This window comes from Raphanus sativus, chromosome 2 (assembly GCF_000801105.2).
Source record: "Raphanus sativus cultivar WK10039 chromosome 2, ASM80110v3, whole genome shotgun sequence".
Lineage (NCBI taxonomy): Eukaryota > Viridiplantae > Streptophyta > Magnoliopsida > Brassicales > Brassicaceae > Raphanus > Raphanus sativus.
Genome location: NC_079512.1, coordinates 34,958,993 through 34,971,382, shown reverse-complemented (window position 1 = coordinate 34,971,382; position 12,390 = coordinate 34,958,993). Strand labels below are relative to the sequence as shown.

The window sequence follows — 12,390 nt, the reverse complement described above, 5'->3', positions numbered from 1 at the left end:
TGATTTTTCAGTTTCAATCAAATAAAAATTTACGAATATTTTGTCCAACCTTTTATTAACCACATATATATATAATTGTAGTTTGATACTATTAGTTTTATAACTTCTTAGTGGTTTTAAAAAGACTTTTTTTTTCTTGATAGCTATGTGAAAGGGTCCTAACCAGAAAAAGTGAGTTCAAACTATATACTCTCTCTATTTCAAAATGATTCATGTTTTATAATTTTTTTAAAAGATTTATATTTTAAATTTTCAATGTATGTAATAATTACAAACTGTAAACTTCAAAAATATTAGTTGTGTTTATTGAATTTTGATTGGTTAAAAATCATAAAAATAACTAAATACGGAAAATAATATATTTATTATTTAAATTTTACGTATTTTTGGCAAATGTAAAAACTCTAGAATGTACATTAATTTTGAAACAAAAGGAGTAATATATACTTGGGACTATTTAATATGCTTCTTAGTGTAAACATAGATTAATTCTTTGACATATTTTAGCGTCTTGTCGATTTAAACGATTGCCATCTGAATACGGAATCAAAACCGTTGAACTTGAACGCAAGTATACACTCGGTATTTGAAACAGACAATCAACAAAGTGCGAAAACAAGGCTTGAATGTACGCTTTTTAGGAATTTTCTTGTTCAAAGATGAGTCAACGATGAGTTTAAAGCCATAAAGTTTGACTCGTTAATTTAGTTATAAGAATAACTCCACTGATCAACGTGGAGCGATGTAACAAAAATGTTATGTCGGTCCCGCCCATACCTGGCGATGGATTCGTCTCAACTTTTGTTTTCCTTTGAGATAGTGGTTTAGTGGGAATCGTACGTGGTGCCTCTTTGGTCTATAGACGAGAAAGCATGTAAACTATATTCTTTTTTGCTTTTTATTTATTAACTTTTTATATACAGAGAATATATTTTTGAAACTATAGTCAGGGAACATTTTTTTTTTTTGCCATCTGGTACTGATATTACTAAAAGCCAAAAGGCCCAAGAAATACAGATTACAAACTCGGCCCAAACGAACCCGAGCCCAAACAACAGAAAAAACAAACCCAAAAGCCCACAACAATTCCAGGCCCAAAAGAAAATAGACCCACAGCCCACCGCCCACCGCTCCACGTGTTGAGATTTATACACCAGGGAGAGACGCGTGGCGGTGGTTGAGTCATCATCTCCGACGATAGTCAGGGAACATTGTATGTATTATGTATAACCAATTAGTTTCGGCCTGGTAAAAAGACTCCACTGGGAGCTTCCAGAGGGACAGATCTAGACTAATTATTAGTTGGGGGCATAACATTAAAATTTGACACAAAAAATTTAGATCGGGGCATTTTTTTCAATTTTCTTCAGTAAACTATAAATATTTAGACAAATCATTTCAAGTTTCTTAAGAAAAATCAAAAATCAGTAGAGGGCACGTGACCCCACACCGTTCAACATAGATCCGTCTCTAGAAGCTTCCACTCTAGGTTTGATTATCTTTGGTCACCTAGCCGTGTTATATTTTGGTCAATTAGTTGCGTGCTCAGATATAAAACTTCGTTAGATTAGTTTTTGAGTCTAAAACTTTTTTGAGATTCCTATGATTATAAAAAAAAATGTATTATGCATACTACACGTCTCCATTCTTTTAACCCTTCATTAAAACAAAATAACAGTTATTTAGAAATTTTTGACTTATGTTTCGTCTCGGATAGTTAATCTGATAGTCAAATAATACAATTTGATTACTTATTAACATTAGTTAAAAAGAATATTCTAACTTTGTTTCAGACAGTTTACTATAACATTTAGCATATTTATATCAGAGATGAGAGATCGAATCAACCGATTACACATATAAAAAAGTTTACGTAATATTGCAAGGCGAATAACAAAACATGTTGCAAAAAAACTGTATCTATAATGAAATCCTCTTCGGCATCAATGGAATTATCTTTAAAAAAAATAAAAATAATAATCTATACTATTATTTGAGAAGTGAATTTGTTGATTTTGTTATGTTTCCCATGATTTTAAATTTAATCATATTTTATAATCAATTATTAATATTAATAAATATTTTTTGAGTGACTTAACTAATTATTTATCATTATCTTGAGAATAATTAAAAAAAATTAATGATAATATCATAGTTAAAATATTTACTTTAGTAATACAAAAATATTATATATTTGTTAATATTATTTTTAGTTTAGTAATATTTAACAATTATATATCTCACATAATATATAATCACCCATAAATTTGAAAAGATTTTCATTAATTTTTTAATCATCATTATCTAAAAATATTTTATATTATGTTATCTAAAAATATTTTACATCAAAATATTTTAAAATTAATATAGATCCATGTATCTAGTTTTATCCATATACTAATATTTTCAAGTTTGTTTTACGTAATAAAAGATATTTTATCAAAAAAAAAATTGTATATAAAATTTCTAATATTTAACTGATTAATAAATATTCAAAAACATAAAATTAATTTATTCTAATGGTTTCTAAATTGATAATATATATATATATATATATATATATATATATATATATATATATATATTTTCGATTTTTTGTAAAATAATTAAAATCAAAAGTGCGGACAAAACACCTAGTAATAACGTAATTAACTTCATCAAACATCGTGATACAAAGAATCGATACTGTTAATGATGAAAATGAGATTTGGATAAGATTTAGAGGGGTCTATATAAACTAGTCTCCTTAATTGTTATTCGAAAATTAATTGTGGACACGTTTACATATAACTGATTATATATACTGTATACATAGTTACATTATATATATAATGAAAATTATATCTATGTATAAGATTAATGTAAACTGACTGAGATAAAAAAAAAATCATTTCAACATATAGCAAAAAGCAATTGGACTGGAATCCAAAGAGGAAAAAAATAAATATAGCATAGTTTTGATATTTTGTATTATCTATTCCATTAAAACTTAAGTACTTTTAAGATTTAACATTTTTATCATAATAGTTACAGTTTGTGCCACTTACCTAATAACTATTAATTAATTATTTTGTTATATTCTTTTTATCTAAACTTATCAAACTTAATTAGTTAACCAAAAATAATTTATTATATTAGATTATTCTCTTATCAAACTTACAATTATCCTCTAACCGATTATTCTCTAATCAAATTTTAAAATAAATTAAACAAATTTAATTAAAACTTGACTATAAAATTTAAATGTTATATATTCATATTAGTTATTACTTCATTTCACATCCAAAATTTAAACTATATTTTTTTTGTTAAAAGAATATAAAGTTATTTTTCAAATGTATGTTAAATAATTTGATGATTAATATAATTCATATATATATATATATGAGAATTATAAGAATATAACAATGAATTTCTATCTAATATTATTTCAAAAATGAACATAGAAGTAAGATTTATTTAGCATATTAAAAACTCAAAGACATAGCTATTTGTTTATCTTATTAAACCAGAAAATACATTTTATTTTGAAAAGATATATTTATTAATGTACATAAGAATAAAAATTGATATTTTAATTTATAAATAAATACATAAAATAATTATATTAAAAATATTAATTGATGAATATATTATATAACATATTATTTTGATTGATTTTATATCAAACCGCAATGAGAACAATCAAAAGTTATAAAAAATTAAAAAAAATCGTATACATTTTTGTGTTATGAAATTTTTATATATTTATTTTATTAAAATAAATATCCGTTGCACGGATTAATCTCTAGTTATGTGTTTCTATCAAAGTTCTAAAATTGGTCTAGGCGGTGCTTAGGCACCCGCCTATGCGGCAACTCGGTCTTATACGAAACATATTTTTAAAAATTCCATACCAATTTATATGATTTAAATCAATTTAAACTGTTCTTAGTTGGTTTAAATCGATATAACTCAATCTAAGTTAGTCTAACTATGATAAATTAAACAATATTGTTAGTTTGAATCCATACATTTGTTTAATTTATTTTGTTTTGTATATCTAATTTTGATAATTAATCCCAATAATTCTTTAATTAAACTCAAAAATATCTCATATAACTATAATTAAATAAATCAATAATTCGTTATCGTCTTAGCTTCGTCTAATTCTCAGCGCTTAGTTACCATTTAGCTATTTCTTTAACATTGGTTTCTGTTGACAAATGCATCTTTTCGATGTCTTAAATATCGAACATGTAGTAATAATCAAGACATGCGCTCCCGTGATTGCGTCTGCCCGCGGCCCGCCTAGATTTCGGTCAAAAGCAGATTTGTGGGCGTAATAAAATTTGTTGTCCGTTCATGTAATGATGCATGCCTGTAAATTGTATATAAATATTATTACTATATGATTTCTTAAGAGCATCTCCAACCCCACTCCATAATTTACTTCAAAATTGAGAATGGAGTTGAAAATAGAGTGGAAAATGGAGGGATGACCAAAAAACAAAAGCATTACTCTATAAATGCTTTTATTTTTTGGTCATCACTCCATTTCCCACTCCATTTTCAACTCTATTCTCAATTTTGGAGTAAAATATGGAGTGGGGTTGGAGATGCCCTAAGTATGTAAGTTTTTTTTTTTTGAATTTAAGTATGTAAGTTTATCGAACGATCTTCTACCTTAATCAAAGTTAATAAAATCAAAACAACATTGGTCAATTGATTTAGGATCGCTGTTGAACTGAAAATAATTATTAGCTATGTTCATTAGGATCTGACCAAATACTGTTACTAATAATTACAATTAGAATAATTAAATGGTCATAATTGTTATCGAGAGTTGACTTGTAGGGCATATTACAACTCCATAATTTAGAAATTATTTAGATAATGGAGAATCTAATGATGCTGAAATTGTTGGCTTAGCTCCCACACGGGGTCATATAACAATACAATATTGTTTATTACTCCCTCCGTTTCAAATTATATGTCGTTTTAGAGGAAATTTTTTGTTTCAAAATAAGTGTCGTTTTCGGTTTTCAATGCAAAATTTATTGACAATATTCTATTTTCTATTTTTCTATTGGTTGATACATGGTTATGTGTATTGGTAATAGTGTTTTTATTTTGGAAATATGTAAAATTAAATGTTTTCTTAATCTGTGTGCATAAGGTTAAAATGACATATAATATGAAACGGAGGGAGTACCTTTTTAAAAAAGAAAAAGAATTGTATTTATTCCTTTTAAAGCAGATTTATAATATATGAATATTTTTGGGATTTATAAGACGGCAAATAATATATTTGAATACCATCTTCAAGATGTATTTAGTGTCAACCTATCGACAAGTCTGACGGCCTTTTTCATAACAATTGGGCCTGTAAATTTGCATTAGTAACTTTATTAACAAATGCAATTGACGGATGACTAACATTGTACCAGTTCGTTCTTGATCAAAGGAACTGGCAATATTGTGGACTGGCCCAAAATAGTACCGATGTGTTTACGTATTAAAAATGATACATTATACCAATTTGTTTTATTAAGATACTACTAAAATAGGAAACACAATGATATATAATACAAATATAGATTATTTATTGTTTATCGTCAAGTTGTAATAAATCTTATTTTTGGGCCAGTCCATAAACCAGTGAAACTACCTCAAGAGCTAACTCAGTACTCCATAGTGGCCCGTTAGTGACTAAGCTGAGGTAACCTACAATAGAACAGGCGAGCCTCAAGGATTCCATTAAATTTTGGTCACCTAAATATAATTTGATTAGTTTCTCAAAATACCATTCTTTTGTTACGTTCTTTTCTTTTTCCTCTAATTTTGTTTTTGCAAGTTTAGCGCAAAAGTGGATCTTATACAATGTTTTCGGTCTGAAAAGGCCAATAAGTTATAATGTTGGGTTGACTCTCTTTTATTGGGCTTTTTCAATAAATGTGGCTTTTTCAATATTAGTTTCCACAAAATATCAGTTTTGGGATTTTTATTTGTTTCATAAATAATGTAATTTTGTGTGTTTCAATGTAACTTTATTGCTGATTTATTTATTCTGCTCATATTAATTAAGACAATTACTACAGAAAATAACTACTTTTTATAAATCATGTGTTAAAGTAATGTTATTTTGGTTCTCTCTCCCGTTTCAAAATATTATATATTTTAGATTTTTCATACATATTAATAAAACATATTAAATTTTATTTATATGTGCATAATTTTTTGTGATTATTTTTCTATAATTTTAAACTAATAAAAATTCAATAAATACAGTTAAAATTTTTGAAGTTTGCAATTTAGTAAATAAAACATGTATTGAAAATGTAAAAAATAGATTTTTTGAAACAAAAAATTTCCGTCGAATATGTAATTTTATGAAATGGAGAAACCGAAGGAGTATATTCTAACTTATTTTTATGATAACTCTAATTAAACTACAATCTTCGAAATCAAAACAAGTCTTGGTTAGTTGTAATCTAATTAATTTAATTATAAATCATCGCACGTTTACGAAAAATTGTATTTCTTTTATATTTATGTGTGTTATGTTGTATTTAACGCACACTAGCCATGATGTAAAATCATAACAGCAAAAATAACGATACAAACCACGTGGAAGTAACTAAATAAGTACTAAACAACAAATTGCAGTTAAACGGTAAAGGACAACAGTTTCTTAAAGCACGGAGTCATAATGCTTGAGCATCTGATAAGTGATAACAAAAGTGATGTAACAATAAACGCATAATCGTCAAACGCCAAACGCAAATTCTCTAGCAAAGTATTAGAAGAAGTACTTTGTATACCATCATGAGCAATCAGCCTTGGAAACTCAGTTTGTTGGTTTCTCAGTAGACTGACTGCTCATGATGTTATATCATTTTCTCCAAGGTTGGAATTTCACATGGCGTAGTTTGTCTGGCTCAATGGAAACCGGCAGAGCCGAGTGCTGGAGCCCAGTAGTCGGCGCCGTTGTCACTGCCGACTTGGAGAGTGCAGGAGATTGGAACAAGACATAAACCTCGACTTCTCAAATCTTTCTTAGGTTCTTCATTTGCGTTTTGAGTTTCCATAGACGAAGACGATGCTTCTCTTCTCTTCGTGCACTGATCATTCAGGAGCTAAAACCACATAATAAAATAAGACATAGTTTATAAGTTTTGTTGCATTGACTAATAGCAAAGTAATACATATTCTGTCACATATATAACGAGGTAAAATATATGTGTTTAGTTTTATTACAGATATTGTGTTTTTTGTCAAGAATATAAATTATTAGACAATTCAATGTACTACTTAACATGTGAAAAATATGAATCAACATGTAGAATGGAAAAGAAAGAGGTAAGAATACCTTTTGTATATATAATTTTATCGGTTTTTCTTTGGAGGAAAGCATATAATAAAATAGTTCTAAGAGCATATAATAAAAGACCGCGCAAAGAATTTGAAATGTACTTTGATGGAGAACACAAATAAGGAGAAAATTTGATATTTAAATAAATGCAGTGGCTTTGTTGGTTATTGTAATCAATAATGTAAGGGATGGTGAAAAAGGCTGGCGATTGCATCTTTTAATATTAAAACTTTATCTTTGAAGAAAACAGTAAAAAGGAAAAGGGATATATGTTGAAAACTAAAGCTGTCCACATTTTTAGATTTAGATTTAGATTCAACTGATCCAATGAAAAGTATATTGTTTAAACTATTGCTCTGTATATAACGCATATACGTACAAAACTGGAAGTATACCTGACCGGGGTCCTCAGGAAATAAGCAACTTCTGTCTCCTTGCAGCTATGTATAAAAACCCATAGTTAAGAGAAATTTGTATATATGAGTACGCAAGTACATAGTATAAAGTATAAACTATATAGTATGATGATGTGTGTGAAATTGTGAATATCAGTATTTTTTTTTTTTGGCAACGAATATCAGTATATATGTGCGTCTTATGCAGTATATGTATAAATAGAAATTTGGTACTTACAAGTTGTTGGTGCTTCGTATTCCCCGAGGCAGTCATACCAAAGTATGGATGACTCAGAGCCTGCAACAGTTTCAAGAAAAAAACATAATACTTTATATAAAATCACATCAATCAAAGATTACTTAACATGGAGAGAACAAAACTTTTTACTATCTTTATATATATTTTTTTTTGGTACTATCTCTTTATATTTCTACTCTCTTTTATTGTTATTTTAACAAAGTGTCTCTTTCGTCATCACTTTAAATCAATGAAATAATTTTCGGCCATCATTGCATAAATTAATAATGTTTTATATTTAATACTCATAATCTATAACTAAATATGTTAATATAGTGATATCATACTGAGATGGATTTCCACTAATCACGAAACTGATACCCGTAGACCTAATACCAAAATAATTAGTGATATAATTTGTGTTTCAGTTTACTTGACTTACTATAACAAGTAAATATTCGTTACTGTGTAGCATCTTTCTTCTATTGAAAGGAAAATGAGAATATCGAGTGTGGAAAAGAAGACGAGTCACACCTCAATTTGACTCTGAAGGAATCTAATGTATCCAATAGCTTCCGACAGGACAGAAGCTGTGTCAGTCTGCAAAAGATGGATAAAAAAAAGAAAGAAGAATGATTTAGATTATAAAAGATTTTAAATTATCTTCAATATTATTGTTAATATTTGCAGGTGTAGATGTTAAGAATAATGTTAGAAATTTTGTTTTTAATGTTACAAAGTTGAATTGATAAGAATAAGATTAGTGTAATATAAATTTATCTTCAATATTTACCTTGCCAAAAGGAGATACTAGCTGATGAAGCGCTGCGATCCGGCCTCCGAGTTTCTCTTTTCTCACCTTTAAGTATCACCAAAATTAAATAATACTAGCACAAACATAAAGTAAAATCTTTCTATATATGCATGTGCCGTTATATTTTTTTACTAGTTACCATGCATATAGAAAACGTGCTTGCTTAAATAGAAGGGTCAGTATATTTGTGCATATAGGCTATAGCTAACAATTGTATCATCGGATTCTAATTCTTATAAGAGTTTGAGTTTCCATGCCTATATTTTAAAATGTTACAGTAAATTGAAATCTAAAATATATGATATATAATATCTAAGGAATATTGAGGAGTTTAAAGTTTGATTTTCCCGAAAGAAAGAAAAAGGAATAATGAAGAAGGAAGAAGAAGACAAAACAAGAAAGAACAAAAGAGTTACGAAACACAAAAATCACACAGCTTATTCTGTGCCCATTCTGTTTTGTTTGCTTCTTCTGTTCTCCTTTGTGTTTGTGTTTTTGTTTTGTTAGTATGATGTCAAGGATATATTTTATATGTAGAAGTTCTATAGGGTTAATTAAAGTTTCGTTGATATAAATTAGCTAACCTTGAGGGTCGATTGTGACGAAGGAGAAGGCTGGAGCCTTTGCTTTTTATTAATAGACCCACCAATCTCTAAGCTGTTACACTTCATCGCATATATAGACACACAGACAAAATAAAGACAATTAGTTATTAATTAAAATAAAAATCATTGCAAAACCTATTATGGTTGAGTATTGAATTTAAATCTAAACCTTAAAATAAGACATGGTTTATCCTTTTTTTAAATGATCTTTTAGATTTCTCTTTTTCAGAGTAGTTGATGTGTTTATATGTATATTAATTAAGATATGGTTTCGGATTTTTCTCTCTGTTGTCTCTTTTAACTCCTTTTAGCATTTTCTTAAAAACTTGTGTTCTATCAAATTATTAGAGATGTGGAAAAATAATTACCTCAGAGGATCGATCCGGAGGGATGTGTCTACCCTCGGACAAATTAAGACCATTGTGAATGCTCGAGAAATCCAACATACTATTGTTGTTATCATCGTTGCTATTTAGACTTGTTGTGGTTGTGGTTGTAACACAAGACTTGTTCGGAGGTGAGTTTGGAGAAGGTACAAGATAGCCATTGCGGTTGTTAATGTTACTCTCTTGTTTGATGTCAACAACCCCCATGGAAGCTTGTTGGTGGCTTAGCACTTGTTCTTCCCAGTTCTCTAATCTCATCCTCCCTTGAAAATTATGGTGTTGCTGTTCATCATGATGATTATGCTGGTTCATCATCTCCAACCTCTCGTCCTCTCCCATCATCAATCCACCCCTTAGGTCACAAATAAGATATATATATACGTATTAGATTTGCGTATTTGATACTGGAGATATATACTAGAAACACACAAACAAAGCAAAGTTTGGGTTTCATGGAAACTGATAAATTATAAATAGATAAATAAATAAATATAAATAAATAAATAAATAAATAAATATAAATTAGAGAAGCGAAGATTAGGTTACAACACATGACAAAATAATTCATGAAGTTGATTAGGTGAACTCAAGATCATGTGCTTAGAGAGAATATTTCGTTTCGGAATATCTCTATATATGGAGGGAGATAGAGATGAGAGTTACAAAAGAAGTTGGCTTAGGCTCCAAGACTCAGGAGGGAGATCATTGCTTTCGAGCCAAGAAGAGAGATTAGGGTTATTAGGCAAAGACGGCGAAGAAGAAGACGAAGAAGAAGTTGTCGGATATGGCATGAAGGGCGGCAAGAGAGTCGGCATCATTTGTGGTCGGATATAATTGTTAGGGGTCATTTGTGGCGGCAACGGCCCATGCTGATGACCCATCAACGGTTGTGGTGGCCTCATGCCGCCGCTTACGTTCCACCAGTTAGGGTTTCCGGGCGCCATCAACTGTTGAACCGGCGAACTCTCCAACACACCTCTATTCATCACCTTCTCTCTACGTCTCTCTAGATCTCTTTAATTATGTGTTCACTAATCAAGGGCTTTGGAGAAACTTTGAGAAGTGTTTGATTCTTTAGCTTAAGTAGTTTTAGCTTTCTCGAAGAAGGGAAAGAGAGAGAAAAAACTAACTTATATTTCTATCTCATTTGTTAACATGTGATGTTAATTTTTGTTTGAAGTTTTTTAATTGTATTTAGTTTTTTTTTTTGTAACTGAATTTAATTGTATTTAGTTTTGTCTTTCTTCTCACTTTTTGTTCCTTTAAATTTATTTTCGTTATATATATATGTGTATATATAGTTCATTTTTATATGAGTGTCTAAAAAATAGTTTATTTTATATCATTTATTTACTTTTTTCCCATGCTTTAGCTTTATCTTAAAGTGGGGCAGAGAAAGGTGGTAGCTACTTTTATTATTTAAATCAATACATATTGAGAAAACAAGCAAATAAGATTTTAAATCGAGGAAGATTATTCGAATATTTTATATACGGTGTCTAAAATTTTCAAATATATGTATATATTATATCACAGTGTCTTGCATCTATGGTCTACATGCATCTGCCCTTTTCATCGGATGGGAAATTTATCATCCTCTTTCAATATTTAATCATTCTTGATCTTATTTTCCAATTAGTAGGATTGCTTCTTTGATCTAACGGTTTAGATTAATCAGTGAGTTCTAAACTTGCAATGATTGTATTCTGGGCCAATACCAGGGTTTTAAATTTGTAGGTACTAGCCGAGCTAACAGTTTTATACTGAACAAGAGCCGATTTAAATTTTCATTAAATATATCTTTGATTTTATATAATATATTCCTAGATTTAAAGTGATACGTTAAGTATTTTTTTTTAATATATAAATCACAAAATATTCGATAAAATACTACACATCCTGTGTACTATTTCAGTTATACTTTTAAAAACTTGTTACTGAGTGTTTCGTTTGTGATTTATTTTATTAATACATATATAATAATTCATGAAAATTTAATAAAGTAAACATTTACTTTTTACTGTATATAAGGCTTCGGCACAACAAAGTTTACACTGTTTTTGGTTTGAAAGAAAATCATATTATCTATTCGGACACTACAACTTAAGAATACATTAAATAAAGAGGAATTATTTGAAATAAATTCTTATTTTTCAAAAATACTTTAACATTTGAATTTATGATTTTGTGATTATTGTTTAGAATTATTATTTAAAAGATAAGATTAGGTTTTAGAAACTCTTACAAATAATTATTAAACAGTTATAAATGAATTAATAAGATTAGTTTAATCATTTTCATCATAAATTTAAGATATTTATAAAAATGGTCACTATTTAAAATTAGATTTGAAAAGTGATACCAAATTTGTAGTAAAATTAAAAAAACTAAATACTTTATAGAGTTTTTTATACACTACATTCATTATATTTTCTCATAATTACAAGATTTATACTCTCATTTCTAGTTTTGGAAAAAATAATCTAATATTTTCTTGCATGATATGTCCCTAACTTTTATTGATAGTAATAAAAATCAAAGATAACAGTGTTTTTCTACATCTCATCTTATATTTGGAGATATTAGAAGTAAAAAAAA

General features: G+C 28.3%; 1 protein-coding gene across 2 annotated transcripts; it reads right to left on the bottom strand.

Moving 5' to 3' along the window:
- Positions 1–6,624: 6,624 nt before the first annotated feature.
- On the bottom strand, positions 6,625–10,949 carry LOC108843161 (transcription factor bHLH68). Of its 2 annotated transcripts, XM_018616277.2 has the most exons (8): positions 10,456–10,948; positions 9,775–10,144; positions 9,386–9,466; positions 8,781–8,846; positions 8,522–8,587; positions 7,988–8,047; positions 7,750–7,794; positions 6,625–7,118 (listed from the first exon to the last, which is right to left on the bottom strand). In XM_018616277.2, exons 1-8 carry the CDS (start codon positions 10,776–10,778, stop codon positions 6,921–6,923), a joined length of 1,209 nt encoding a protein of 402 aa, XP_018471779.1. In that variant the 5' UTR covers positions 10,779–10,948; the 3' UTR covers positions 6,625–6,920. The 2 variants fall into 2 exon arrangements, with proteins under 2 accessions (XP_018471779.1, XP_056859306.1); XM_057003326.1 differs by lacking the exon at positions 9,386–9,466 and having other exon boundaries at positions 10,456–10,949.
- Between the last annotated feature and the right edge of the window lie 1,441 nt (positions 10,950–12,390).